The sequence below is a fragment of the Perca fluviatilis genome, chromosome 8, assembly GCF_010015445.1.
Source record: "Perca fluviatilis chromosome 8, GENO_Pfluv_1.0, whole genome shotgun sequence".
Classification (NCBI taxonomy): domain Eukaryota; kingdom Metazoa; phylum Chordata; class Actinopteri; order Perciformes; family Percidae; genus Perca; species Perca fluviatilis.
Window position 1 is genome coordinate 21,139,765 of NC_053119.1, and position 27,001 is coordinate 21,166,765.

The following is a 27,001-nucleotide window of genomic DNA, read 5'->3' on the forward strand; positions in this document are numbered from 1 at the left end:
GATCAAGTCAAGTCAAGGAGGAGAGATGAAATTAATGTAATATCTATCATAACCTCTCTTTCCCAAAAGCCGCCTGAGAGTCTTTCAATGAGTGAAAAAGAAACTCTTGATACTGAGAAAAACTCAATCGGGGTTAATCCCATTAATACTGTAGACCAAGAGTCTTTTGATGCTCCGTTGTCTTAACATGAGATTATTGACTTCATCAATAGCCTTAAACATAACAAATCCCTCTGGGGTACAAAAGGCACAGCAATTTTATCACATTATTAACTTCCCTGTTGTTCGACTGTACATTCAAAAATAAGACCATACATTCTGTAATACGAACCAAGACCTTATGAGTCTCCCAAATTAACAAAGAAATTTGTGTACAAAAGTTACATGAATGATTACAAGCATAAAATAAATGAGACAAGGACTCAATCTCCTCTTTGCAGAAGTAATATACAGGGGAAACATCAGGTCTAAATTTATGAATAAATTCATTGCATGGACAATATCTGTGTAAAATTTTAATATTGAGTTTCTTTAACCTTATTGGGGACAAAACAATCTACTGAATTCAGTCCAAACATTCCTGCTAATGTCAGGAAACATTACTTTTCAATTATAAAAGGAAATTGGACCCTGACTCTCAATAGAAGTAATAACACTTCTGATATGAGCATTTTTACAAGAACGTTCCTCGAAAGCCTTTCCACCCAGCCCCAATTTGAATCATCCAAACAAAAGGTTCATATGACAGTTACTCTTTAATGAGAGTCAGCAAATTAGTGGATATACTTTTAAGTACTCTGGAATGTTGAGTTCGAGAAATGTCCAATTCTCTGTGATGGATAAACTCTTCATAGGTAGCTAGGTCCCCCCCTCTCATTTAGAAGTTCACAAATGAACACAACATGTTGGTCATACCAGTCCTTAAGAAATAGGGTATTATTTCTGTGTACATTTTGATTGTTCCATAAAACACACGTGTGGAGAGAAGTTGTACTTACGTGCTGATATACCACCACCCAGAACACTGTTTTCATATGGTGCTAGAGACTGGGTACAAACATCTACGTCACCAAATGAAATCAGTTTCTGAGTGCAGTCTTCTGATTTTATAGACAGTGCATTGTGCTTAAACATTCAATACACGATAAGTTGGATACAGAAAAAGACATCCTTTGATATTGTGTTATACTGTATGGACTGGCAAGCCTCGTGCTGCTAGTTGGATGCAGTGTAGATCAAATGTAGCGGTTGTTGTTTGTAGAGGGAGGCTGCCTCTTGCTGCACGATGGCCCATTGATTCTACAAACGAACAGCAGAGGGTGTGGTTACATTGAAAACCAGAGCCAAATAAAAAAAAAAAAACAGAGCCAAAACAGTGACCAAGTGGACCTCATAAAGTTCAAAGGGATGTCTTATACAAGCTTGGAGGAAACCCCTGCGCGTCTCCTGTTATTGCACCTAAAGTGACTAACACTACTTCTGAGATGATATTTTAACGTTAATAAGGGTGTTATTAAAGGAGTAGTTTGACATTTTGGAAAAATACCATGCTTTGAATTATATGAGAAGATTGATACCACTCTCATGTTTGTATGTTAAATATGACATAGCCAGCCAGCAGCTGGTTAGCTTAGCTTAGCATTAAGACTGGAAACAGCTAGCCTGGCTCTGTCTGAGGTAGCACCTCCACTGCACCAAAGCTCACTGATGAACATGTAGTTTAATTCGAACAGAAATCAAAGTGTAAAATCGAGATTGTGGTTTGGGGGGATGTGTTCCAATGCTTGAACTGGACCAAAAAAGGTGCCAGTATTCTAATTCAGCAGTTGTATGACATCATCATCGCATGTGTCTTTGATGTATTGATACGGATGTCTTGGTAAAATATCACTTCAAATGTATTTTTGTATGCATTTCATTACATACATTAAGGGCCATGTCATTTTTACACTTCCGGGTTTGTACAGAGGGGTATATTAATTAATTAGCTTTAGAAGTGCTGGAAGACAAGCTAGCTGTCCCTGTATCCAGTCTTTATGCTAAGCTAAGCAGCTTTTGGCTGTAGCTTCATGTTTAACAGACAGAAATAAAAGTGGTATTGATCTTCCCCGTTAACTATTGGAAAAAAGGCGAACAAGCAGGTTTCCCAAACACTCAAGCTATTCCTTTGAGAGTAGAAGGTGCTGGAGAAAAGGGCAAACTGAGTATGAATTGATGCAGAAGCAGGGTGGACACCTAAGTGCTTCCCCTCTCATGTCGGGGCATATATCATCATCTTACAAGGACAAATCGTCCATTCAGTCAGGTTAGCATATAAGGTTAAATACAAAAGGACGTAAAAGGTGTTAAGACATTGCTGGCAAATCTACATTACTGCCTTAATATGAAAAAAAAAAATAGAAATGTGACAGACAACAACAGGCATTGCAAAGAAACAGCAGCAGAAAGCGAGAAGTGGATAAAAACATGCTTTATGGTTGAATAATCAGGTCTGAACTATAGAAATACTGTTGACATTAAATTTGCAACATAAAGGTATCAAGTCTAGCAGGTTTAATAATAATGCTATGACTCATGTTTTTTCCCAGATGGCTTCATTCGAACAGGAGCTGAAGGGGTTCATCACACCTCCTCTTTCCCTTCCTTCCTACTATGTTCATGGGCCAAATCTAAATAAATATAAAAACAACATGCAGAGACAAGAAGATACAGGATGAACCATGGTTTGATTCAAAGAGATTTGTTGCAGTACAATACTGTATTTGCAACGTCACACTAAAACAACCCTGGATGAGTTAAGTGAAAGGAAATTAAATTCTACCCTCCTCTGGGTTTGATGGTAAATGCTCTGCATCACCAAACTGGGACGATGACTGAGCCACAGCTAATTGAGAGAGAGCCCAGGAGGCATCCAGAGTTATCAATGTATCTTCCCAATATTTTTGTCTGGAGTCCACAAGTGTCCAAGAATTCAGAGTGAGTCAGTTGGATACGAGGAGCAGTTGTCAGTGGAGACTTTTGGAGGTGGAAGATATGATGTTTGTAACGTATCGTTCCCCTGAGCTCTTCCTGAAGGTAGTGTGTCTCTCGTTGCAGCTTCATGATCTTATTGGACTGAATGCTCTTCAGCATGCTTAAGTGAGTTCACGCCTAGGGCAAGCAGAGCAATTATCCTTCATGGTGGAAGGTGGTGGTATAACCCCATGGTGGAAGGTATAACCCCATGAATATGCGCAATCATGTGCTCGTGAGGCAGCAAGATGAGGAAGGGGAGGGGAGGAAGGAGTGAATCTAGGAGAAAGGTTTCCTATTCATCATTACTTGAACATGGCTTGTTGACCTAAGCAAAGCAGAATTGACAGTTAGGTTCCTGATGCATTAGAACAGTATAAAGTTCAGCACGTGAAGGAAACACGGGTCTGGTGGATCATTCTGAGATGATCTACTATCAATACTTATGTGAAATGTAGACACATATTAGCTAACATTTTGGGAAATACCCTTATTCACTTTTTTGCAGAGAGTTACATAAGAAGTTCGATATCGCTCTCATATCCGTTAAATATGAAGCTATGGCCAGCAGCTGGTTAGCTTAGCATAAAGACTGGAAACAGCTAGCCTGGCTCCGTCTGACGCTCTCAAATTAACACATTATATCTTGTTTGTTTAATCTATAGAAAAAAAAAAATATGTTATAAAGTATTGTAGTAAAGTATAAAAATGACAAGTTGTGGTTTTCAGCCTCATATTGAATGAACAGTAGTATCAATTTTCTCATCAAACTCTCGATAAGAAAGCGAATAAGCGATTTTCTTAAAATCTCTATCGCTTCAAGAGACGTGTGAATCTACAGGATGCTGTTAGGCTCTGGCCATTTGGCCACATGGAGGAAACCCATCCCCAACTGTCTTTAACTATACAACACTGAGTCAATCCACCTTGTTGTCCACGTACAGTCTATGACGTCATCACTTAAACTGAGATGTGAGTCATGTGCTAACACAACAACTTTGCTTCCTTTACGCAAAGCAATCAACCTTGTGACGGATGAGTCATAGGAAATATTTTCTGGGCTTTTCTTTTTGAAGAGGCAGCGGAACCAGTCTCCTGATCGTGAAATCATGTATCTGTCTCGGCACGGTGATGGTTATGTATGAAGACGAGTGCGTAAGAGAAGCAGAAACTGAATTACTTTTGTCAAAATATGGTAATAAATTATTTACATATTTGATGTTGGCGGATGAGCAAACAGGGGATTTTAGAGACCTGCCAGACTGCCGTTAATTAGTTTGGACCTTTATTGTCTTACCTGAGATCAGTGACTGTGCAGACAAAGGAAGACTTCAGCAAACGCAGGATTTAAATGACTGTACTGAAGCCATATATACTCTGTACATATACACAAACACAAGCACCAGTAGGACGGGATCCAGGTGTGGTCACCTGGCACTCACATATTCAACATTTAGATATGAGAGCAAGAAAGCAAAAATAAAGACAGAAAGTGCCGTACGGACACACATATACCCAAGATAATTTAGTATAAAGGAAGGATGTCAAGCCTTGAAAATCAATCTCACAGATTTATTAAATGGCATTACATTTTTCTGAGCGCAGATTACAGAGAGAAAGTGTTTCTCTGAGAAGAGACAGCAGGGCTACATCTAATACTAGATAGTAATATAGAAGAAACCTCAATGCTGGATCTTTTTCTTTAAAGATCACTGATTAATTTCCTCCCACCATCAACACAAACATGTTCATCTTGTTCATGGCACAGTGGTTTATTTTTTTATAGTAAATGCTACTCAACAAAAATACATTTAAAGCCCAACAAGTTCTTCAAAACATGATAGAAATCAGTCATGCAACATGGCTACAGGTGACTGTAGACTGAAATAGACCGAAAGTGAAACTGCTACATAATTTTCCGTAACACCCCATAAAATGATGCAAGTTATGAAACAGTAGGAGTGTAAGTAACAACATCATCTTTGTCTTTATAACACAGAATAACCCAAATAAATGAGCACATACATAAGCACAGCGAGAAACACAAACACTAACCTGTTGCAAAAGATCCGTCACCTACCACACAAAGCATTATTTCCTCCCTGGAGGCGTTTTCACACTCGCTGCTCGGTCTAAAGTGTATTATACTGAACATGGTGCTGTAGTCCTCAGGGTTGTCTTCAGGCTGTATGAATATGTGTGTTTCTATGTGTGTGTATGAACACACTGAGCGGCAGAAGAGTTATGAGATGGAGATGCCAGGGAGAGCACAGCCCCCTCTCCTCTCGCTCTTTCTCTCTTTTACAGTCAGCGTGAGCTGTTCATCCAACTGCTCTGCCAGAGTCATTATTGTAACTGTGAGTCACCATAGGCTCATACACACACACACACACACACACACACACACACACACACACACACACACACACACACACACACACACACACACACACACACACACACACGTAGATAAACTGCCCTGTATTAATATTTTCAGTAAGGTATAATGATGTAAACAGTGAATATCTTATTGTTTTGTAAGCCTTAGAAACATGATAGGATAATTAACCATACAGGAAATAAAAGGTGCAGTAGCTTCTTAAGCTTACTCTCGCAAAGACACACACAAACATTACACACCCAGCATGACAAAGCATCCTCTCTCTCAACGCAAACAAGCAATTTACTCCATCGACACGCTGCATCCACATAATGCTCCAGATTTATTTCCTCCATGCTTGTAAGTAACCAGCTCTAAAATGCTGTAAAATGAGTAGCATTTTTCCTTGTTTCCCCTCATTTATGATGACTAGATTAGACTCCTGATCTCATTTAAATGAGCGCAATAAATTGTGTACAGAGAAAACAGGAACATATTTTTGTTAAACTAAGCTGCAACTTGTATCCAATTATTACCAGAACAACACAGCTTATAAAAACTCTGTAACTTCCTACATGAGTAAAAACAAACACACTGGGGAATTCCCCGTTCGAGGGGGGAAAGGGAAGGATGAAATAGTATCCGTATGGTGATGGCAGGTGAGAGGGCACGACTCACAGAGCAGGAATCTCACCCTGCATTCCTCTGGTGTTACGGGAAATGGAATAATTGTGCCTCTGTCAAACACCAAACACTCATACACATACATATTATCCCAGCCCCCCATCACCCAGACGCACATGCTTCCTTTCCCAGTATCCGTTCCTATATGGTGAGCAAGCTGACCACACGATGAGTTACTCCCTCTCCTACTTTCATCTGTCCATCCTGAAGATGCCAAAGGAAGTGGCTATGAGGGCTGAGTCACACCCCCAAACCCCCCTTCTTTTTGATCTTTTGGTCAGTCATCCAGCTTCTTCATCTTCATTCTACAGTGCTGTGTACCTGCTACTTGTCTCTCCTCCTCTGACCTCCCACCCTCCTCTCTTTCACTTTGATGCATCCTTCCAGCTGTGTGTGAATCCACAGCCGCAGCATCGCAAGGAATGCCTCTCTACATGTCCACAGTGCCGCAGCCAGCCTCCACCCGCTACCCAACATCCTGACCATCCTCGCCCAATCCTTCACCCAAGGTCAGCTCTGCTATAAAAACCCAAAGAGACTGAAAATATCTGTTCTTTCTTCACTCTAATGCACCTTCTTCTTCTTCTCTGTTTGTGTGACACTGACAACCATCATATAGACATGAGCTATATCGACTCTGCTGAACTGTCAAAAGCTTATTTTAACTTCACAGTCAGTTAAAGGAACATGGTGACTTATTGGGACTTTAGCTTATTCACCGTATCCCCCAGAGTTAGATAAGTCCATACATACCCTTCTCATCTCCGTGCGTGTTGTAACTCTGTCCGACGGCCCCACCGGTAGCTTAGCCTGGCACAGATCCTGGAGGTAACCGGTTCCAATAGCCTACTGCTCCGAATAAGTGACAAAATAATGCCAACATGTTCCTATTTACATGTAGTGATTTGTATAGTCACACCATGTACAAACAAGGTCACATTAACACAGCCATCTTCTAACCATATATAAACTGGGAACTATATTCTCAGAAAGGCGAAGCATTGGTACTCTCTGCTCGGGGCTTCTCAGGTGCTGCAAGCATATCACTCAGCCCAAGTAGCACTGCTTTGCCTTTCTGAGAATATGGTTCCCAGTTTATATACGGTTTACCTCCAGGATCTGTGACAGGCTAAGCTACCGGTGGGGCCATCGGACAGAGTTATAACACGCACGGAGATGAGAAGGGTATGTATGGACTTGTCTAACTCTGGGGGTTACAGCGAATAAGCTAAAGTCCCAATAAGTTGGCGTGTTCCTTTAAGAAGTGTACAACCAGCGGCTGGTTAGCTTAGCTTAGCTTAGCACAAAGACATTCAACAAAGGGACTAGCTCTGTCCAAAGGTAACAAAGTCCTGGTTACTGTATGTCCGTGTGCATAACAAATGCATTTTCTTGCACCTACTGTGCAAATGACCTGTGCCCTGTGGGATTGTTGGGGTAGTAATACGTCACACTCTCCATTCGAGAAAGAGAAACAAGAGACAAGAGAAATTCACAAAAAAACAAGCAGCGTTATGAAACAAACTACTCAAGTCGTCTGCAGGCTTCAGATGCGTCCTAGGTAACAGTCACTATAGCACCACCAAAGAAAGGACAGGATTGCATAACGACAAACTCAATGCCTTTGAAAAGTAGCTAAATGCAGCAGATATAAACCTGCATACGGTACATACAGTACTGGTGATACTGTAAAGAATCTGATGTTTGGCTCTTTATGTTTCAGTACCCAAAGTAATGATTAATAAAATGTACGTGCAGCCCTGCAGCTTGATAGAATTGTTTTGTTGTTTCAGCAAAGCCAAATGCACACCTCCCACACCAACAGCTGAAGAGATGAAAAGTTTCCTTTCAAAGAAGCAATGTGACTTTATTTTGTAATATGTATGTGATAATAAGTTGTGATGTAATGCCAGCCAGTATTCTTTATGTAAGAGTAATGTGAGTTATTTTGTGGTATTTCTGAAAACAGTGTTGAGGGTGATAAAGTTACAGGAGTCTGGGCACCCACACGTCTCATTTTCTTGTTATTATTTTATGTTTTCCTTCTAAATACATTTAATCAATTTACATTCATTCACTCATCTTCCATTTCCAAAGATGTCCTTGGTCCTTTAGAGAAATGCTGCACTTTCTGCTGCTAACACTGCTAACATCTCAACCCCCCTCCACCCAAATCACTATCAATTTCTTTGTTTTTATCCAATACTGAGGCAAAATTGTTCCCAGTAAAAGCTTGCTGCATATAGCTGTGAGGCTACAAGGACACAGTGAGGGCAGAAAAACCATGCTTAGCTCATTTTAGTTACCAACTGTTAGAACTCAGAATGTTAAGGTTGTATTGATTTAAAACACTGTGCTCACTCAGATGCAAACAAAAGGTGTAATTCAAATCTGTTTCAGCTGAGAAAAATGGCAGATTTAGCTTCTGAACAATTTCTCACTGAAAGAGAAGAAAGATATCTTTTGAAACTTGTTTACAGGTCAGCAAATGAAATTGCAGGTATGCTATCCTCTGCACATTTTACAGACAATGCAAACTCGTTGGGTGATGTTGTGTCATGAAAATGTGTTACATTTTAACACAACACTAGGCAAATGGATTTTCTTTGTTTTCGTAAACTCAAAGGTGGTTATTATGTACGGCCAAAGCGAAGGATCATCAAGATGGAAGTGTCTAACCTCAGATCATCTGATCTGACTCGTGACCAGATAAAAGCCTTGGCTGTCTGCTTACCTTCACTCCAATGTGGGCCTAGAACAGATGATGAGCATTTTGACCAAAAGTTGTGCAAGGAAAGGTTACATGTGCGCCAATTCAGCTCAACTTCCCAACTGAACATAATTCCACCCTCAGCACTAACAGCTGAAGCAGCGAGGAGGAAGGGGAGACCTCAGCAGCCAGACAGCAGCCAGTTACTGCTGGTGACCCCAGTCCACCCAGAGCAGATCGACATACAGGCCCTGGCCAACACCCAGAATCACTTCAACTTCATGGAGTTTGAGGGGAGGAAGTTTGTGAGAGTCACCTCCTCAGTTCACTCACCTGATGGACGACAGCGTCCAAGGAAATGGAGAGTTTCTGACTACAACCTGAAGGGTCAGATGATCCTGTCTGTGATCTGCACCATTAACATGGATGTCCAAATATCCAGCAGTGAAGAGAGACGGCATTCAGAGCAGGGTGACCACCTGACCAACAGAGGAGACAGAACATTTATTTACAGTTATTATTAAACCTGCATTACTGCAAGTGATTATTTTTGGGCCACTTGGGGGCAGCATAAACACAACATTTACATATAAATAAAGTAAATGGTAAACATGTAAGCAAACAGTCACCTATTTACACAGCCAGCAGACATGGAGCAACATTATCATTCAGTCATGTTTTTATCCATCTGATGAATGTAATTTTATTATTCGCTCTCCTTGTAGTTTTGTTATTGCCTTCATCAACTCCTAGGGAAATATATAATTATATCAGAGCTCTTCAGAGTGAACTACAACAGTAAAGTTGAGCGTGTAAATTAATACAATGATATTTTTTACTGCAGGTGAAAATTATCTGTGGTGTTATCACTATCAGAGACACCTTTCACAATATACATACTCAGTTCATCCATTATTAATATGAGACTAAGAGGCTACAGCCATGCTAGCAGCTCTAGGCTGTACTTGAGCTAAATGCTAATGTCATTATGCTAACATGTCCACAATGCTATGTTTAGCAGGCACATTTACCATCTTAGTTTTTACATGTTAGCATGCTAACATTAGCTAATTAGCATTAAACACAGTACAGCTGAGGCTGATGGGAATGCCATTAGTTTTGCAGGTATTTGATCATAAACCAAAGTATTGGAAAATATTTTTTTTACCTGATGATGGTGCTATTTGAGACATTTCCCTCACAAGCTGAAATGTGGACCTAATGGTACCACTAAAAGTCAGGGGATCATTAGTCTTGCATTGCCAGATCTACTTCCACAGCGCTGCAGAGGGGGATCATCAAAGTCAAAGTCTAGATTTCATCCTCTGAGGAACATGAATGTCTGTAGAAATGTCATGGCAACCCATTAAATAGTTGAGATATTTCAGTGCGGGTCATCAGTGGCAGACCAACAGACGAACATTACCATCACAAAAGACGCTAATGTAGCTAAAACTATTGATATTGATTACTAGGAGAGCAGCTTTAAGTTTAACACACGCACCACTCATTGTTCATAAACACAAAAAGCCACAGAAGAACACTGGTGAGTTTGGCCGCTGCTTCCTCTGTGGCCAATGAAAGAACTTGACGCCAGGTCAGCAGACCACAGCTTCAACTCTGTTTTACTTTCCTGGCCTTTCTTGTACAGAGTGACAAGATGAGGATGTCAGCTGCAAGGATAAAACAAACACCATCTGCTTCTATCAAGTCCTTTTTGAAGGCATTGACATGAAACAAAGTCATTACATCTGATTTAATGAATTAGATTTGTAAAATTTAAGCTTTGACAAACCAAATTCAATTAATGCGAGGTCAAAGCAACAGAACGAGTCGACTTAATGCAGTATGAAAATAAGTTTTGACACACAGACACAACTTTACCTCCAAAATGTCAAAAGTTTAGGAACTAATAGAACCAGCCATGTTTTTAGCTTGACAACCATTCAATACTCAGTTTATTCAGCAAGTTTCCATGGCTGTAGAACTTTCCCAACCTACACAAAGAGCATGTAATTCTTTGATTTAATCTCCTGCATGTAAATTGCCAAAATTGGAGTTTTTACCAAACATCTCTCTCTGGATGTCTGCACCCACACAAAGCCACACATACATGCAAAAGCTCACTTCCTCTTCATATCGACCAGGACATGGTGTTCCTAAAATTAGATGAGACAAACACTCACATGCTAACAGACACATCATTTCTCAATTTAGCTGCAATGTAACTAACCACACTCACTTAAGTATCCTTTTGAAGCACTTGTATTTTACTTTTTGTATTTAAATTTTATGCTGTTTTATGTTTTTACTCATTTCTCTTTCCATGGCAAATATTGTGACTTATAACACGTGATCACTTAAGCTTACTTGAAGATTTAACTTTCTAAAAAATATATAGACGTGTTATTATGCATAAATAAGAACTATCCAATAATATAACACTCACAAGGGGCCATTCTGCACAATGATCACTTTGTAATGGAATACTTTGTAGTGTGGAATTGTTGCATCCACATAATGTGAATACTAATGTGAACACTGACAACATTTTGTACCGCTGCTGCCAAGACTCTTATTTACAGGCAAAATAAATTTAGAAGCCACTGAACTCAACCATCTGTTTGAAGAATGGTGAAAGTCTTACAACAGGGAATGGCATCTTTCCTTTCATCATGGACAGATGAGGAAGATAAAGTTAATAGACGCAGCCTTTAGTTGCAGGTGGAGGGACCTCTACTGGTGATGTTGTTGTTATCAGAGTGTCCTGTCTAATGTTGAGCTCCTGCAGCATTTGAAACTGAGGAATAAGACAAATTTACTCCTACTTACAGCAAAGTGTAAGAGTACATTTAAGATAAACTCAAGTTTAACCAAGTGATTAATCACATGAATGTTCAGAGCCAATCAGACAGTGTTCCAGTTCCATACTATTAATTATATACAGTATACTATCAAATGTCTTAGTATATTGATTTTTGCAGTTTGTACAAAACAATTGAACATACATACCTGTTTCATACCAACAGGAAATTATAAATGTATCTCCCTGTACTAAATCACATTGGATTTACAAAGCAGGACTGTCCCAAAACATCATTATAATATTCCACAAGTATTCCTGCAAGTAGAGGTTTTCAGTGACTTTGTCATGATTTATAGCATGTGGCATCACTATTTGTCATGGGTATTATACATTATACTGCCGAACTATCACTACATGTCATTTTTTTGCAATCAGCAACAAAGATGTTAAGTTGTGTTTTTAACCACCGATTAATACAAAAAATAAAAAAGTATTAAGTAATTTGACTTAATCTACAACTACCAGAGGGCAGCAACCACCTATCAATATTTTCTTAAACTGCAAAATATAAAAGCCATTATGTGATTTCACAACAAATTTATTGAGGTTTAATTAAATTAAATTTTAATTTTAATTTAATTAAATTTTTGCATGCACCAGAAATAATGTATATACAGTACAATAACCTCAAACATGTACAGGTCTTTGTTACTTCACACTCTGTTAAACAGTTCTTTCATGCATCTGCAATCTTATATTTAGCTTTCATAACTTCAAGGCACACATACATAATGATTTACCAGGATCTCCTTCAGTATATATAGATCTCATACAAATACCTTACTTGGTTTCACAAGTTTAACCTTTCTGCTCCTTTGTTTTGTTTCATCTCATTTACAAAGACAATAACTTGATTTTTCCATCAGTTATTGTGGCACAATTGGTTTCAAAAAGATCTGAAGTACCAGAGAGGTTGCAAACATGACATACACCAGTACGAGACCAGACTACTGGCCTGGGTACAGCATGTGCTACTTCTTCCAGATACATGTAAAGGCTGGAGTTGATTCTCCTGTGACTTGTCTCTTTGTTGAATTCTGTCTATCAACTTGTCTTTGCTGCAGCAGTAAAGCTTTAAGATGTTGTCATCCTCATCAAGTGGTCCACATTAACCTCTAGTGCTCAATTTATTCTGTAGACGGAGAAGAGAAGAGGCTTAAAATTTTACCAACAATACATCACAATTAGTGACAGAGATAACTAAGACAAATAATTCTAGATGTTCAAAAGAAGAAATCTGTTTTATATTATTATATCGGAGTCATACCTTCTTGGCGTTGTCCACACACTGCATATAGGCCGAGGCGATACTTGAGCAGGACAGAGTCTTTCCTGTGTTCTCCTTGTAGCATTTTAAAATCTGACTCTGCAAGTCACCACACACCGGCTGGATATTGAAACGCCTGCGAGAGACATGCAAATATCCAACATAGTGGACAACAAAGTGTTGGATATCATTGAGACTAGATTATTAAGAAAGGCACATTTACGTATCATTTTTGCATTTAAACAAAAGCAGTGAATCCAAACTTACGCAAAGCGGTTGTGAGTCTCTTCCTTGCCCTTCTGGAAGCTCTCAGCAGTCACTTTGTAAAACTCAGTGCACTGTTGAAAAGGTAAAATCCCCACAAGTTACCATCAAGGTAAAATATGTTAAATATGAAGAGCTTTTTTACTGAAACTATGAGTTGCAGATTCAGGTGATGGTTCTCCCTCTTTAATGGGCTTTAATGTAAGTTAAACCTAAATAAGATGCAGAGATGAGGAATACTCAAAGTGTTGCTCACCTTTGCTTCAAGTTTTGCGATATGTTCCTTGTAGAGAGTGTCTCGTTTCATCAACTCTTTCTCCCTCTCCTCCAGCTGATGAGCCTGCGTGAGTTTAAAAGGTTTATAATGACATCATCACGCCTCGGTTACGACATTTATCGTTTCATATTTTGTAGACCGTAATACCCAGACTTTCCACAGTTATAGACGACTTTTTTTTTCTTCTTATTTCTTTGTCTCATCATCACAAGAAATAAAGAGCAGTGAAACACAGCTGTTGTTTTAGGTGTGATTAGAGCAGAAGAAAAGTGAAAAAGTGAGTCATGCACGTATAAATTCTCTCCCGTCTTACCTTCAGCTCCATCCGCTGAAACAACACAAGGGAAGCAAGAAAGACAAAGAGGCACAATAAGAGGAAAGGTTTTCACATGTACAAGAGAGATCCTTACACATGTACAGATCATGCTTTTCTCGTGCTTACATAAAGCTGCACCATGAGCCTTTCGTCGTCAGTCTTCATTCGCTCCTTCATGATGGAGTCGGTCAGGTTCTCCACGTACGCCGCCTTCTCCCCCTCAAGTGTCTTTTTCACCTGCTCCTCCACCTGAGCCTGAGCGGCTGCTTGGGCCTCTGCTTGAGCCTGAGCCCTCATCTCCTTTAGCCTTCACACAGATCACACGTTATAACTTTTTCTACTGGGATGAATGATTAGTCGATTAGTTGATAGACAGAAATGTAATCGATCGCAACGTTGATTAGTATTTGGAAGAGAGTTCCTGCTTTAGTAGTTGGTCTTATATCACTGTAAACTAAATGGGTTTTGGACTGTTGGTCGACATCATCTGGGAAATAAAATTAGCATTTTTCACTATTTTCTGACATTTCATACACAAAACGATTAACCAATCAATCAATTGACAAAAGTATTTGGCTGGTTAACTGATTCTGCAAGTAAGTTTCAGCCCTACAGTTCATGCAGTTTTATCATTTTCCTCTCATACTTTATATTTCTATGTTTATAATTTGTAACATTTATCAATATGTTGTCATTTTAATACTGCATCTGATGCTTGCACCCACAATTGTACTACATTCATATTTGTGTATTTACCTATGTATTAGGGATGCAACTAATGATAATCTTTCCTAATGATTAATCTGCTGATTATTTTCTTGAATAATCAATAATTGAATACTATAAAATGTAAGACAATTGTGAAAATGTCCATTATTACCTTTCCAGAGCTTTAAAATTCCCCGTTTTGTTTAACCAAAAGATATTCAATTCACCACCATAGAGGACAAGGAAAATCAGCAAAAGTCCACATTTGAGAAGTCTGAACCAGTGAATTTAAAACACTTTTAAATGATTAATCAATCAGCTTTACTATGTGTATCAAGCATCTTACTTTATTATCTACAGTTCAGCTGTATTTATTGTATCTCATCAGACAAAGACAGGACACAAACATCTTCCCACATACATAATGATATGTGACAGAAACTTAGTAAAAAATTGACAGTAACGTGTCCTTACTGTTGCTGCAGCTCCTGCCTCTTCTGATTGATCTCCTCCTCCAGACTCATCTGCATCTCCTCTTTGATCTTCTGCCTCAACTCTTCCTCCACCACTTCAGGAGGAACAGGCGGGGCTGTAAACATATTGAATTTGTGAGGGAAAAAAAGCACGAGAACTTTAGTTGATTTATCATGGTGATCAGCTCACCTGCTGCAGGTGGTGACGCTGAGGTGACAGCAGGCACTTCGTCCTCAACAACAGGGCACAGAGACAGGGTTATGGCGGGCTCCTCAGCAGGGGGAGTTGGAGCAGGTAGAGGTGGTGCCGGAGGAGGCTCTACGACGACAGGTTCACATATAGGTGCATCAGTGAGTCTGATGGCCAGCTCCACACAGTGACAGGATGGCGAGGGCTCTTCAAAAGTGAGCTCTGGAGGGGGAGAGGGTGCCGCCACCGGCTCTGGAGGGGGAGAGGGTGCTGCCAACGGCTCTGGAGGGGGAGAGGGTGCTGCCAACGGCTCTGGTGGAGGAGAGGGTGCTGCCACTGGCTCTGGAGGGGGAGAGGGTGCCTCTGGAGGGGGAGAGGGTGCCGCCACCGGCTCTGGAGGGGGAGAGGGTGACGCTACCGGCTCTGGAGGGGGAGAGGGTGCCTCTGGAGGGGGAGAGGGTGCCTCCACCGGCTCTGGAGGGGGAGAGGGTGACGCTACCGGCTCTGGTGGAGGAGAGGGTGACACTACCGGCTCTGCAGGGGGAGAGGGTGACGCTACCGGCTCTGGTGGAGGAGAGGGTGACACTACCGGCTCTGCAAGGGGAGAGGGTGACACTACCGGCTCTGGTGTATGAGAGGGTGCCTCTGGAGGGGGAGAGGGTGCCGCCATGGGCTCTGGAGGGGGAGAGGGTGCTGCCACCGGCTCTGGAGGGGGAGAGGGTGCCTCTGGAGGGGGAGAGGGTGCTGCCACTGGCTCTGGAGAAGGTGGGAGCAGTTCACATGGAGGCGGTGGATCGACAGCTGGAGCCACGACTGGAGGCACTTCTTTTTCAACTGCAGCAGGTGGGACTGCAGGCTCAACAAGAGTTGTCTCCACTTGGGGAGGTAAAACTACAGGACAGGGTGGTGTTATTGGTTCAACTGGTGTAAAATCAACAGTGGGCAGAGGTTGAATGGTTTCCACTGGTGGCACAGACAAGACAACCACTTCAAGAGGTTGAACAGAGGGAGCTACAGCAGCAGGCTCAATAGTAGTTGGAAGTGTTTCAGACGGCAGAGGTGAAGCTAAAGGTTCAGGTGACGCTACAGGTGGAGCTACAGCTGATTCTACAGGTGGAGCTAGGACAACAGGTTTGAAGATGTGTTCTGACAGGGATTCTGGTTCTATATGGGGTGGGATAAAGGATTCAACAGGAGGTAGAACTACTGGATCCACTACAGCAGGTGGAGGAGGAGGAGATTCAAGCTCCATAGGAGGTGGAGATGGAGGTGTAGGGGCTGAGACAACAGTGTCGGTCAGAGGTGGAGGTTTTGGCAGGGCCTCAGGCTCCACAGAAGTATGAGGCAGGGAGTGAACCTTTACAGCAGGAGGAGGTTCCAATGATGGAGGTGTGGATGGGGCTTCTTGAGGAGGAGGAGGTGGTGGAGCGGGGTCTGAGCCTACAGGGGCGGTTAGAGGTGGAGATTTGGGCTCTACAGGTGGAGGCAGGGAGTGAAACTTTACAGGAGGAGGAGGGACGAGTTTTACAGGAGGAACAGGTTCCACTAATGGAGGTGGTGTCAGAAGAGGTATCAAGTGTTGGACAGAGGGGGGGGGGACTGGAGTGGGTGTTTGGGTTTCAGGTGTTTGTGGAGGAGGACGTCCATTCTGAGAGAGCGGAGGAACGACGACCTTTGAAGACTGTTTCATCCGATGGATCACTTTATCCGACAGCTGAAGAGAAACAAGAAAAATATCTTTAAAGTGCATCCCGTTTCTGTCAATTTTGGTTATTTCTTTACCCTATGAAGCCCTGCTTTTGCAGATTTCTTTTTTTGCCCAGTTTAGTTCTTCTACTTTTTTTTTAAGTTAGGAGTTAGTTTAAGTGTCTTCCTTTCCTTTGTTTCTTTTTTATGTTTATTTATTATTATTAATTTTGGTTATCTCTAATAGGCATATATATTTATTTATTTAAAAAGGAGCAGTTAGTATGATTTTACTTCCAGAGCAGGACTAAGGATTAATCAGTACAAACCACTCAAAAAAGGGCTTGGTGCAGAAAAAAAAGAAGAGGAATTTCAACAAGCTATTTGGTCCACTTGTAGCTTGCTTGTAGTTTTTGGCCTGTTAACAATTAAGCTAAATAAAAAGGATGAATATTTATTTTTAGACCAGCAGCATTTTGCACAGTGATCCTGCAATTTACTAGCAGGTAATTTGTATTTTTTATTTCACTTGTACTGTCTTGTGTTTGGAATCTGGCTTCTCTGATTAGATATTACAAAATACAGCTATTGGACACATGGAAATGTAGACAAAGGGTTGAAAGGTTAAATGTAGTAACATTTTATGGCACCTTTGACATAAAAATCGGAAAACTTTTTTATCACCATCAATTCAATTATTTCATGATGCCTACCTGACAAGCTTTCCCCCTGATCTAGTATTCATTATTATTATCATCAACCTTTGAGCCAACGTGGACGAGAAGCCCTTAAAAGTGCTCAAAACAGAGATTGGAACATCTACGGCTCCATCTGCTGAGGAAGGTCACGTTATATGATCGAAAGCTCCAGAACGGCTAGTGAATGAAGCTTGTAGGGAAAAGAAAAGTTTTGACAGCCTGATATTATGAGATAAATGGATTATTTAATAATATTATTTAAAGATTAGGAAATAGGCTACTAATAAACTGTGTCATAATTTCAAATATGTTACTCAATATACTACCTCGCATTATTATTATTATTATTATTATTATTATTATTATTATTATTATTATGGCCTATATAAAACGTGTTGGTAAAAGGACAACCCATGTTTTGGCTGCTTGTTTAAAGTTGCCTTGATGTTGCATGAGGTCACCGATAGTGGTCGATAACAGAAGGTCGCAGGTTAATAATTCCCTAAAAATAACTGGATGAAAGTTAATTCACAGACTTAAAGCTGGTTTCATTTTATTTTAGGCCTACGATAATATTATTTTTGTTACGGTAAGGATTTAGAAAAAAAAACAACTTAATTGCAGTTATATTCATATGATATAGCCTAATTTATTATTTAAGCAGATTTCAAAAGTAGGATTGTTTTTTCGTGTAGTCCCCCTGACAACCGACCATGTTCTTTCTATATTTAGCACCAACAGGGGAGCAGTCTGTAAAGAAAACAAACGTGGGGGCGAGATCACTATTTACGGATTACGTAGGCTAGCTATATGATATCACAGAATCAGAGAACTAAAGATCATCCCGGACAGCAAATGAAAAAGTAACAGTCATGCACTCTGCAGCGACGGTCTCTCTATTGAAAACATGTCTGCACTAATAGTTTTGTTTGAATACTTTCTCCCATTTCAGATCCATGCATTATTCTCCCTGAGCTTTCACTCACCCGAATGCCCTTCACAAAAGTAACTCCTCCGCCTTCACCATCCTCACGAGAGAGGTGACTCGGGCTGTTTCCCCCCATCCACACACACACCTGCAGCAGCCGCAGCTACACACGCTATCAGGACAGTGTGTTTACTGGAAATATTTAATCCACAACGTGGATCTCAGTGAAATCAACTCGGCTGCAACAATCTGCCCTTCCCACCGCTAACAACAACAGCTGATGCTATTGGATGCAGCTGAACAACGCCTCTCTGGATTGGTCGGCTCACTTTAAAGCCAATGAACTGTAAAGGAACATTTTGTCCCAGCTATAGCATTTATAAAACTAATAAATAATCCATTTTTATTTTTCTTTACCAGTGGTGGAAGTATCACTTAAATGTTGTAGCTGGTAAGGGTGGGGATCATTTGAACTAGGCTACTTTATTTACTGCTTGGTATTTTGATCTATAATAATACATCATTTACAACATACATCATTTGTTGATTTTATTTTGTATTTATAATCTGCAACGTTACTACAGCTGTCAGACATTTTGTAGTGAAGTAAAAAATACAATATTTACTGTAAAGGAGCGAAAAATACCTCAGAATTATACTTAATTACAGTACTGATGTAAATGTACTCAGTTACTTTCCACCGCTACTTTTAAAACATACACTTCTTGTTATGCTAAAATACAACTACAGAGACTCTATAATCTATTTGTAGCCACGTTGTCATTTTAATTTCAGTGCGCAGGGAGTGTAAAGATTAACTGTACTGTACAGTGATGTTTCCTGTTAAGAAATACTGGTCTGATACACCTGAGACAGATTGACACAAGGAAAAAAATACAGCAACTAAACAATCTCCATAAATTATCCCTCTGTATATTCAAACAGTTTGATTTCAGCTGCTCCTTGAACATTAATATAGTATTTTGTCCATTCAGCATCACAGTATTGTGTTCACTGTAATTCTACTTATGTCATGTTTAGAAAATAAATATTCAAATAACATTACAGACATAAGAAAGTTGCATCATGATTTTGCATTTGCGTATGCTAATGAGGTTTTAATGTTAAAGAATACGGCAGGTGATATTCTATATTTTTATTATCAAAAATCCCATTAAAAGACCGTAAACAACAAAGAATTGATCCCTTTAACAAGTAGCTAAAGCCTGGTAAAGCGTAAAGCTGTAGAACTGCATTAACATCTGTCAAAGAGTCAATCCTAAATATGTCCTGCTGCTGTAGAAACGCATTAGTGTACCAATACACTTTGTGTATCAATCCGCAACTGAAAATAGTCCCCAACAAATGCTCTATATACTGTAATGTTTGCTAAATGCTACAGTTCCCAGCTGTTTCAATTAATTATTTGACCGTTTTTTTAAAGCTGCAATAACTGATTTTGTTTTACCACTCGGTGGCAGCAGAAGCAAGCTGTGAACACAACATTAACATATCTATAATAAGGCTTCAATTATAGATTATTTTCATTTCATTCATTAACCCTAACCATATGGACACCTATGTACCTTTTTCACAGCAGACATTTGGACTTGTCAGGAAAAGCACAGCTGAATTTGATAACCTTAACGATGGCTCAGTTCCATCAAGTGTCCCAGTGAGCTGTTTCAGTGAGTCAGCATGCACAATACCAGGGCCCCTCCTAAGTGGAATGCAGCCATCATTAATGGTTTTGAATACGCCTGTGCTTGTCCTACTATGACATGTCAACATGTCTGCCGTGAAAAAGGTCTATTGAATTTAAGTCCATTATTCACTCTCTTTTAACAGTTTTTCGGGCTCTGGCTGCTCAATGTTCACAAGTTAGTCGCTAACTGGGTCTGTCTGCTGTTTTCGATACAGACTCATACACAATGAAAATATAGAATATCACCAGCCTTATCGTGTTGTGCGTGTGTGTGTTTGTGTGTGAGGGATCTACTATGGCTTAAACCAGGGATCTTCAACAGGGGGTCCGGGACCCCTAGGGGGTCCTCAGAGTCAATGCTGGGGGGCCTCCAAATTATTGTTAATTTTTGAAGTCTTAACATGAATCCAACATATTTGACCAAATATAACCCACTGCTTACTGGCCTATAGGTAAGGTAGTCACTAAGGCCATCCACAGCTACAGTAAATCCTAACATTAAAACATGATTTATAAAATCATGCATACAATTATTAGTAGCTTGATGTTCTATACCAAAAATGTATGTATAAAGGCTTTAGGTCCCCCTACACGTTATTGTAGGCCCAGTTTATTATGCAACTTCAAAATAATATACGTATGTAGTAGAGGGTCCCTGCTCCGTCTCTATTTTAGTTAGGGGTCCTTGGCTTAAAAAACGTTGAAGACCCCTGGCTTAAACTAAATGATATAAATGTATAAAATCACTGCAGGATAGTCGACCACAATCTCTAAGTCCAACACAGTATCTGTTTTTCTAATCGACCACCCTTCTTCTTCATCTTCATCTTTGTCCTCTTCACTCGGCCTTCTTCTCCTTGACGTCAGGTCCACGCAGAGCCGCCCGCACGCTGCTCCACACCTCTGTGTACAGCAGAGTGCCCAGGAAGACCACGGCCGTGCCCACCCAGTGCCACGTGGTGAAGGGGTTTTGGAAGTACATGATGGAGAAGATGAGGCTGAGGAACTTCCTCAGAGTCACCACCAGAGTGACGGTCAGCGAGGTGCACTCTGTGGTCAGAATGAAAACGCCACGGATGCACACATACCTGAAAACAACTGGTTAAAGTCTGTAACAAGAGTGCAAGAATATTCGCAGGTATGTTGATTTTTCCACATAGACAATAAATAACAGACATGTTGTACACCCCACATGACAAACAAATGAACAATTTGTTATTTTATACATAATAAAAAGAGTTTTTCAAACTTTTTGGCTTGTGACTAGAGCTGTGACTGTTACGCGACACTGATGTCAACATGATACCAGAGTTTCAGTAGTGATATCAAAACAAGTTTTCAGTACCTTATTATTATTATGAGTAGGTCATTTGATAATTTTTAACAGGGGGGGATGGATCGTTTAGTCCACCCCTCAATTACATTTATTTTTAGAGAATGTTATAGATCCAAGACGTAACTGACTCTAGACTACTCTATATAACTATTCAATGTATTAGTGTTTAATGTTGCGTTAACCATAGATCTAAAACAATAGATATGACATGTAGTTCTGACTCGTTTTATATCTATGGTCTTAACACACGCATTGCAAGAACTTTAACCAATTAAACATAATAGTTTAAAATTAGCAACGCTGATCAGAGAATAGTACATTTAATGGATGCAATGCTTTGTAGGCCGGAGATGTGTGGTGCTCGACAGTTGGTGCCTAAAGAAGTTCAATCCCCAGCCCTAATTGTGACCCCTAAATTTAATCAGTGTGCCCACTTGCAACCTTTCGTCAAAGGTTGGATGTGTCTACTGTGAGTAAAATTGGATCATTTTAGATGTCCAAAGAAGCAGACTTATACGGTTCTTCTTAAAAAAAGGGATAAGATTAAAGAAACATGAGAAAAAATTAATTTGTGTGGCAGAATTTTTTTTTCTTGTGACCTCTTGTGGATGTTGGGCACCAATATAATAAGGTAATAATTATTACAGAAGATAAATAAATACAAGCCAGTGAGATAAACTTGTTTTGGATACTGTGTGATGACGTTGATCATCAGGTAGAGCCACATTATCGGCACAGTCAGTCCAACCACCGGAACAACTGTAGGAGCTGAGACAAAGAGAAGATGTTCATTTACATCTGTGAATAAAGATGCAAAATGTGCAAAAAGCTTTCCTGAATGAATGGATGGCACTCACTGCTGTGACTGAAGTAGACACAGTGGTTGTAGATGTCTGTGGAGAAAAGCAGGAAGCCCGGCAGAGGCAGGCAGTGCTACAAAGAGACAAAAAAGATCAATAGCTGGTGAAGAGATAATATATTTCTAAAAGCTCAAATGAAGCTTGAATTTCCCAGGAAGCCTTTTGAATATTTTAGGGGTTGCCTGCATGTCAGAGAAAACTCACATTATAGAAAAGGGCTTCCTTGGAGTGTTTTCCATATTGCTTGTACAGCGTCTCCTGGAAAATGCCCATCCTCGCAGACATCAGAAGAGCAAAGGTCAACATGCCAATACCTGAATGGACCAAAATCAACATCAACAATTAGATAAGGAAATGATTTTTGACATGTTATTGTTGCTGGTTGCTAGTGTTAAATCTGAATGTGTCTACCTCTCTACCATAAAAAGAGGTGCTTTCAAATGAATCACTTATTAAATCAAGATAAAGTTAATCGATAATGATTTTGTTAAATCTTTTAAGTCATTTATCAAGCAAAAATGACAAACATTATCATTAGCTTAGCTGCTTTTCTCTTTTTTTGTGTTTGTAAATATCTTTGGGTTTTGGAGTGTTGGTTGGAAAAAAAAAAACAGCAATTTGAAGACGTCACTTTGGACTGTGGAAAGTTATGATGGAAGTTTTCATGATTTTCTGACATTTTATAGACTAACTAATTCACAGATTTATAAATAAGAACGATGTGCATTAGTTGCAGCCCTTTTCCAAATAAAATGCAAATTTAAATTCTTTGGCACCCGAAACTCACCTATAAGCCAGTGCATTAAGGCATAAAAGCCTTGCTCTTCTGATCCCTCATTGCCTACATTCTGCAGAAACAAATGCATAAATAAAATATCACACGTCAAGATTGCACATTTTGAGAGAGACTTAGTCTTGGATTGAAGAAGTCGGTGCATAGACAAACAGACACAAAAGACACTTAATAGGCAAATAAAAACATAATGCAACATGTTCTGCAGAGGACTCACCATTTGTCTGGCAGACATGATGGTGCAGATGAAGATACCAGCTGAAATTAAAGCTACAGACAGATATTTACTCGCTGAATACCTGCAGGGGGAGAAGGAGGTGAGAGACAAATAACTGCAATCAAACTGCATATTGACGCTTTCAAACCTGCAGACATGACTTCATATATACAAGCTCTGAAGTAGTATTGTTGTCAGAGGAAGCAGGTGTACCTTTTCTTCAGGATGATTATTCCCAGGATCATGTTAGCGATTAGTGATCCCTGCAATGAAACAAGACAGAGATCAGACTAAGGTAGAGGTAATAGACAGAGGTGATGCGATGATAGGGGAAATTAAAAAAATGTAGCAGACAAACAACAGTTCTTACCGATCTGAAGATCATGTGTAACGGCATTGCGATGTTGAAGTTGAGAGCGTAGTTGTTGATCACACTGACTGTGAAGAACATGGTCACCATGATCACATAGTTTCTGGGGAAAAAGGGACAGAACAGGTTTGTTTTAGGATCCGTTCTACATCTTTTCCTGCAGAAGGAAATCCAAACCCCATTGATGAGTTTTTACCTTAAAGGGATTGCTGGTTTCTTCTTCCCAAAGTTTGTTTCAAAGATGAAACCTTCTAATGCAATGAAGACAAACTGAGCGAAGGTGACTATGTTGCCACATCCTGGAAACTGTCTGAAGGACAAAACAACAGAAAATATCCAGATTAAAGATATTTAGCTGAATGATAAAGCTGCAAAACACAGACCACTATATTGCCCTGCACAGGCAAAAGACCTTAACTCACTAGAGTGTGAAACTGAGAAAAATGACTTTAAAGTTTCTGTTTTGTCCAGACAAAAGTATTATAGGTAGGACTCCCAAAATTTGACAACTACTTGCTATAATGAAGAAATGTTTGTATGCAAAAAATCTTGAGCTCAAAATTGACCTTTGACCCTTGTTTGGCTGTTACTGTACTCTGCCTTTGTATCATGTGCTAAAAACAAGGAGTCATGCAAAGGCAAAAGGCAGTAACTGACATATAATCAATATTTGCTTGCTGTTTACCATACTTTCATTTAGCTAGCTCCGGGCTGTCACTGACACTGACAGATCTGAACCATCGCCACTTTATTTCAAAGATGTGTCATGTGTATGTTACGTGGCATGGTGACAATTAAAAGCGGCACACTTTGACAGTATGACAAGGCCAGAGTACACTACCATCTCTCTTGATGCCTGGCTAAACAAAGTCAGAACACCTTAACTCAACTTCAGCGTGCCGGAACAAAGGCAAAGAGCCGTAACAGCTGTTATGGCGTTCTGCTGTGGTTTCTCTTATGGTTTTGGATGTTACGGTTGTCATAGCCCTTTATTTTCTCGTTAAAACAATCAAATTGACTCAAGATATTTATTCACATGATAAAGGGGGTCTCAAATACCCCAAAAATGACATTAACTCATTTTTGCCCAATCATTATGTTATGGCGTTTTGCCTTTTAGGGCAGTATATAAAACACACTATTACATGGGATAATTTGAACCATTCCTTAATATTGTGGATCGTTTTGTGTTGTTACTGATTTGGTTGTGTTATCTTAAGATAAGCTTCTTTGTTTTTCTCTATTTTATGTATTAATGTTTTATATCATGTCTTTTTCTGTGTCCCCAGAAAGATTAGCACCTGCTATGGCACAATAAAATGAACAAATAACCAGCGCCCTCATTTGTACTTTGCACTTCCCTTTACTTCTATCCCCCTACTTTTTCATCTTCTATTTAAGTATGGATGTATGGATTTTACATTACTATATAAACATGCAGTATATTCTATATTTATACTATGTATACAATTATTGCAATATATATATTTATCAAACATATTGGCCACAAAAATTACCTTTGGGATGAATTAAGTTCTCTCTGATATCAGTTTAGAAAAGCACCAATGGCAGTCAGTTGCACCTCATGAATAATAAAAGTTTTAGTACATGAAAAAGCTACTTAATGGCAGTTACATAAACTAACTACTAAATAGTTACTTCCCAGCTCTGACAATATGTTAATGTATCACTCCAAAGTAGTTACACGTGTATACACTAACACTTACAAGTGCAGTGGGAACTCAAAACGAAGATAAGTAACAGCTGTGAAAACTTTTATGCAGTAAAGTTGACAGGAGTTCATTAACAGTCTAAGTTTGTCACTGACCTTACAAGCAGCTCCAGAGACACAACATTGCTACAGCATCCGACAAAAACCAGAACAATAGCCAAACCAGTACCCATTTTGGTTCACTGGTGACAAAAACTCGGTGGAAAAATGTGTCACTTAATAAAGCAGATGTCTGATCGGTGCATTTTTGCAAATAAGCAGCGTTTTTGTTGTCTTAATGGAGAGCTTCTGCTTCAAGACAAACTCCTGTTTCAGTTGAACACGTCTGAATCTGAGATAGAAACTTCCTTATCGCGTTGCCTCATGGGTGTTGTAGTTCCTTTCTGACATTACAGAATAAAAGGTACGCAGTGTCCTTAATGTTTTCCCTAACATTACGAATAAATACATATATTGCCAGGGCAACAATATTAAGAGTAAATATTAGTGAAATGTGTGAAAAATAACGAACAAAAACCGTAAATGAATGAGTTAACAGCGCAATGACTGCGCAGTCGTGACGCACAGAAACATTCGAACGTGCATGCGCAGATCAGTAGTATCTTTTAAAAAATTTAGGAGCTTTCACTCTGCTCGAATCTCTGGGTACCAGAAACCAAACTCACCACAAAAAAGCTCTACACTATTTTATAGTTTTATTAATATTATAATAAAAATATATACATCATCCCCTCCAAATAGAATGATTGGGATAACGATTTCACTGTTTGATGTGTAGCCAAAACACACTAGAAACTATGAGTTTTACTTGTGCGTTAATGGAGTTGAAGGCAGCAATAGATGTTATATTATTTAGAGAATTTCAGAATTTCACATGCAAGTTCCCCGGATGTTGTCCTGCTGGCAATAGAGCAATTTATTTATAATTTACAAAATTAAGTTGGAGTGTGAGTAAGTTTATGCAATAAATACTGGTCTGTCTAGATATTTTAACAGTTTTTTAGTTGGTTTGGTTTTAACCATTTAATGGAAATAATCTGTTGTTGAGACCTGTGATGGAACTGAGATCTTTGACTTTGCCTACAGTAAGTTAAAGTTACAATACCCCAATGAAAAAGTACTCAATACAAGTAAAAGTCCTGCATTCAAAATTACTCTTAAGTAACGGTGCAGACATTCGGCAAAAGTAACAAAGCATCAGAACAGAGAGTTATACTGTATTGATTACTGATAATTAACGTACGTGTGGGATTTTTAATATTGTAGCTGATCAAGAAGTAGACAATTTAAACTACTTTATACTGTTGGGTTGTTTATTATATAGTAGTGGATCATACACTTTATAAGCTGATATGTTTTACAGCAACTGTAAATCTCAGATAAAAATAGTGGAGGAAAAGTGCAGAATTAGAATTAGGTTTATTGCCAAGTAGGTTTTCACCATAAATATATGGTTTTCACATAAAAGGAATTTGCCTGGTGTTCTGGTGCATAGCCATAAACATAGTAAGAAAAGACATACAAATAAA

At 39.5% G+C, this 27,001-nt stretch overlaps 2 protein-coding genes and 1 long non-coding RNA gene across 6 annotated transcripts; all 3 read right to left on the bottom strand.

The window, feature by feature from the left end:
• Positions 1-742: 742 nt before the first annotated feature.
• LOC120563411 lies at positions 743-6,749 on the bottom strand. Its single transcript, XR_005639947.1, has 2 exons — positions 5,068-6,749; positions 743-1,299 (listed from the first exon to the last, which is right to left on the bottom strand). It is a non-coding gene; the product is annotated as an uncharacterized LOC120563411 (long non-coding RNA).
• Positions 6,750-11,735: 4,986 nt separating this feature from the next.
• LOC120564432 (extensin-like) lies at positions 11,736-18,740 on the bottom strand. 4 transcript variants are annotated; one of them, XM_039809389.1, is made up of 10 exons: positions 18,518-18,739; positions 15,509-16,861; positions 15,148-15,367; positions 14,959-15,073; positions 13,903-14,083; positions 13,774-13,788; positions 13,440-13,523; positions 13,187-13,257; positions 12,920-13,055; positions 11,736-12,784 (listed from the first exon to the last, which is right to left on the bottom strand). In XM_039809389.1, exons 1-10 carry the CDS (start codon positions 18,593-18,595, stop codon positions 12,761-12,763), a joined length of 2,277 nt encoding a protein of 758 aa, XP_039665323.1. In that variant the 5' UTR covers positions 18,596-18,739; the 3' UTR covers positions 11,736-12,760. The 4 variants fall into 4 exon arrangements, with proteins under 4 accessions (XP_039665323.1, XP_039665322.1, XP_039665320.1 ...); XM_039809388.1 differs by having other exon boundaries at positions 14,959-15,052; positions 15,148-16,861; positions 18,518-18,740; XM_039809386.1 differs by having other exon boundaries at positions 15,148-16,861.
• Positions 18,741-20,586: 1,846 nt separating this feature from the next.
• slc35b4 (solute carrier family 35 member B4) lies at positions 20,587-25,902 on the bottom strand. Its single transcript, XM_039809891.1, has 10 exons — positions 25,569-25,902; positions 23,937-24,050; positions 23,741-23,843; positions 23,584-23,633; positions 23,371-23,452; positions 23,148-23,208; positions 22,565-22,674; positions 22,358-22,433; positions 22,193-22,268; positions 20,587-21,252 (listed from the first exon to the last, which is right to left on the bottom strand). Exons 1-10 carry the CDS (start codon positions 25,643-25,645, stop codon positions 21,003-21,005), a joined length of 999 nt encoding a protein of 332 aa, XP_039665825.1. The 5' UTR covers positions 25,646-25,902; the 3' UTR covers positions 20,587-21,002.
• Positions 25,903-27,001: the final 1,099 nt, after the last annotated feature.

Coding starts and splice junctions, on each gene's coding strand:
- slc35b4 (XM_039809891.1), bottom strand. CDS start 25,645: ATGGGTACTGGTTTGGCTATTGTTCTGGTTTTTGTCGGATGCTGTAGC. Junction 23,844..23,936: donor AAACCAGCAATCCCTTTAAG/GTAAAAACTCAT, acceptor CTTTTTCCCCAG/AAACTATGTGATCATGGTGA. Junction 21,253..22,192: donor ATGATCAACGTCATCACACA/GTATCCAAAACA, acceptor AGTTGTTTTCAG/GTATGTGTGCATCCGTGGCG.
- LOC120564432 (XM_039809386.1), bottom strand. CDS start 18,595: ATGGGGGGAAACAGCCCGAGTCACCTCTCTCGTGAGGATGGTGAAGGC. Junction 13,258..13,439: donor TCGCAAAACTTGAAGCAAAG/GTGAGCAACACT, acceptor CCTTTTCAACAG/TGCACTGAGTTTTACAAAGT. Junction 12,785..12,919: donor GTGTGGACAACGCCAAGAAG/GTATGACTCCGA, acceptor CTCCGTCTACAG/AATAAATTGAGCACTAGAGG.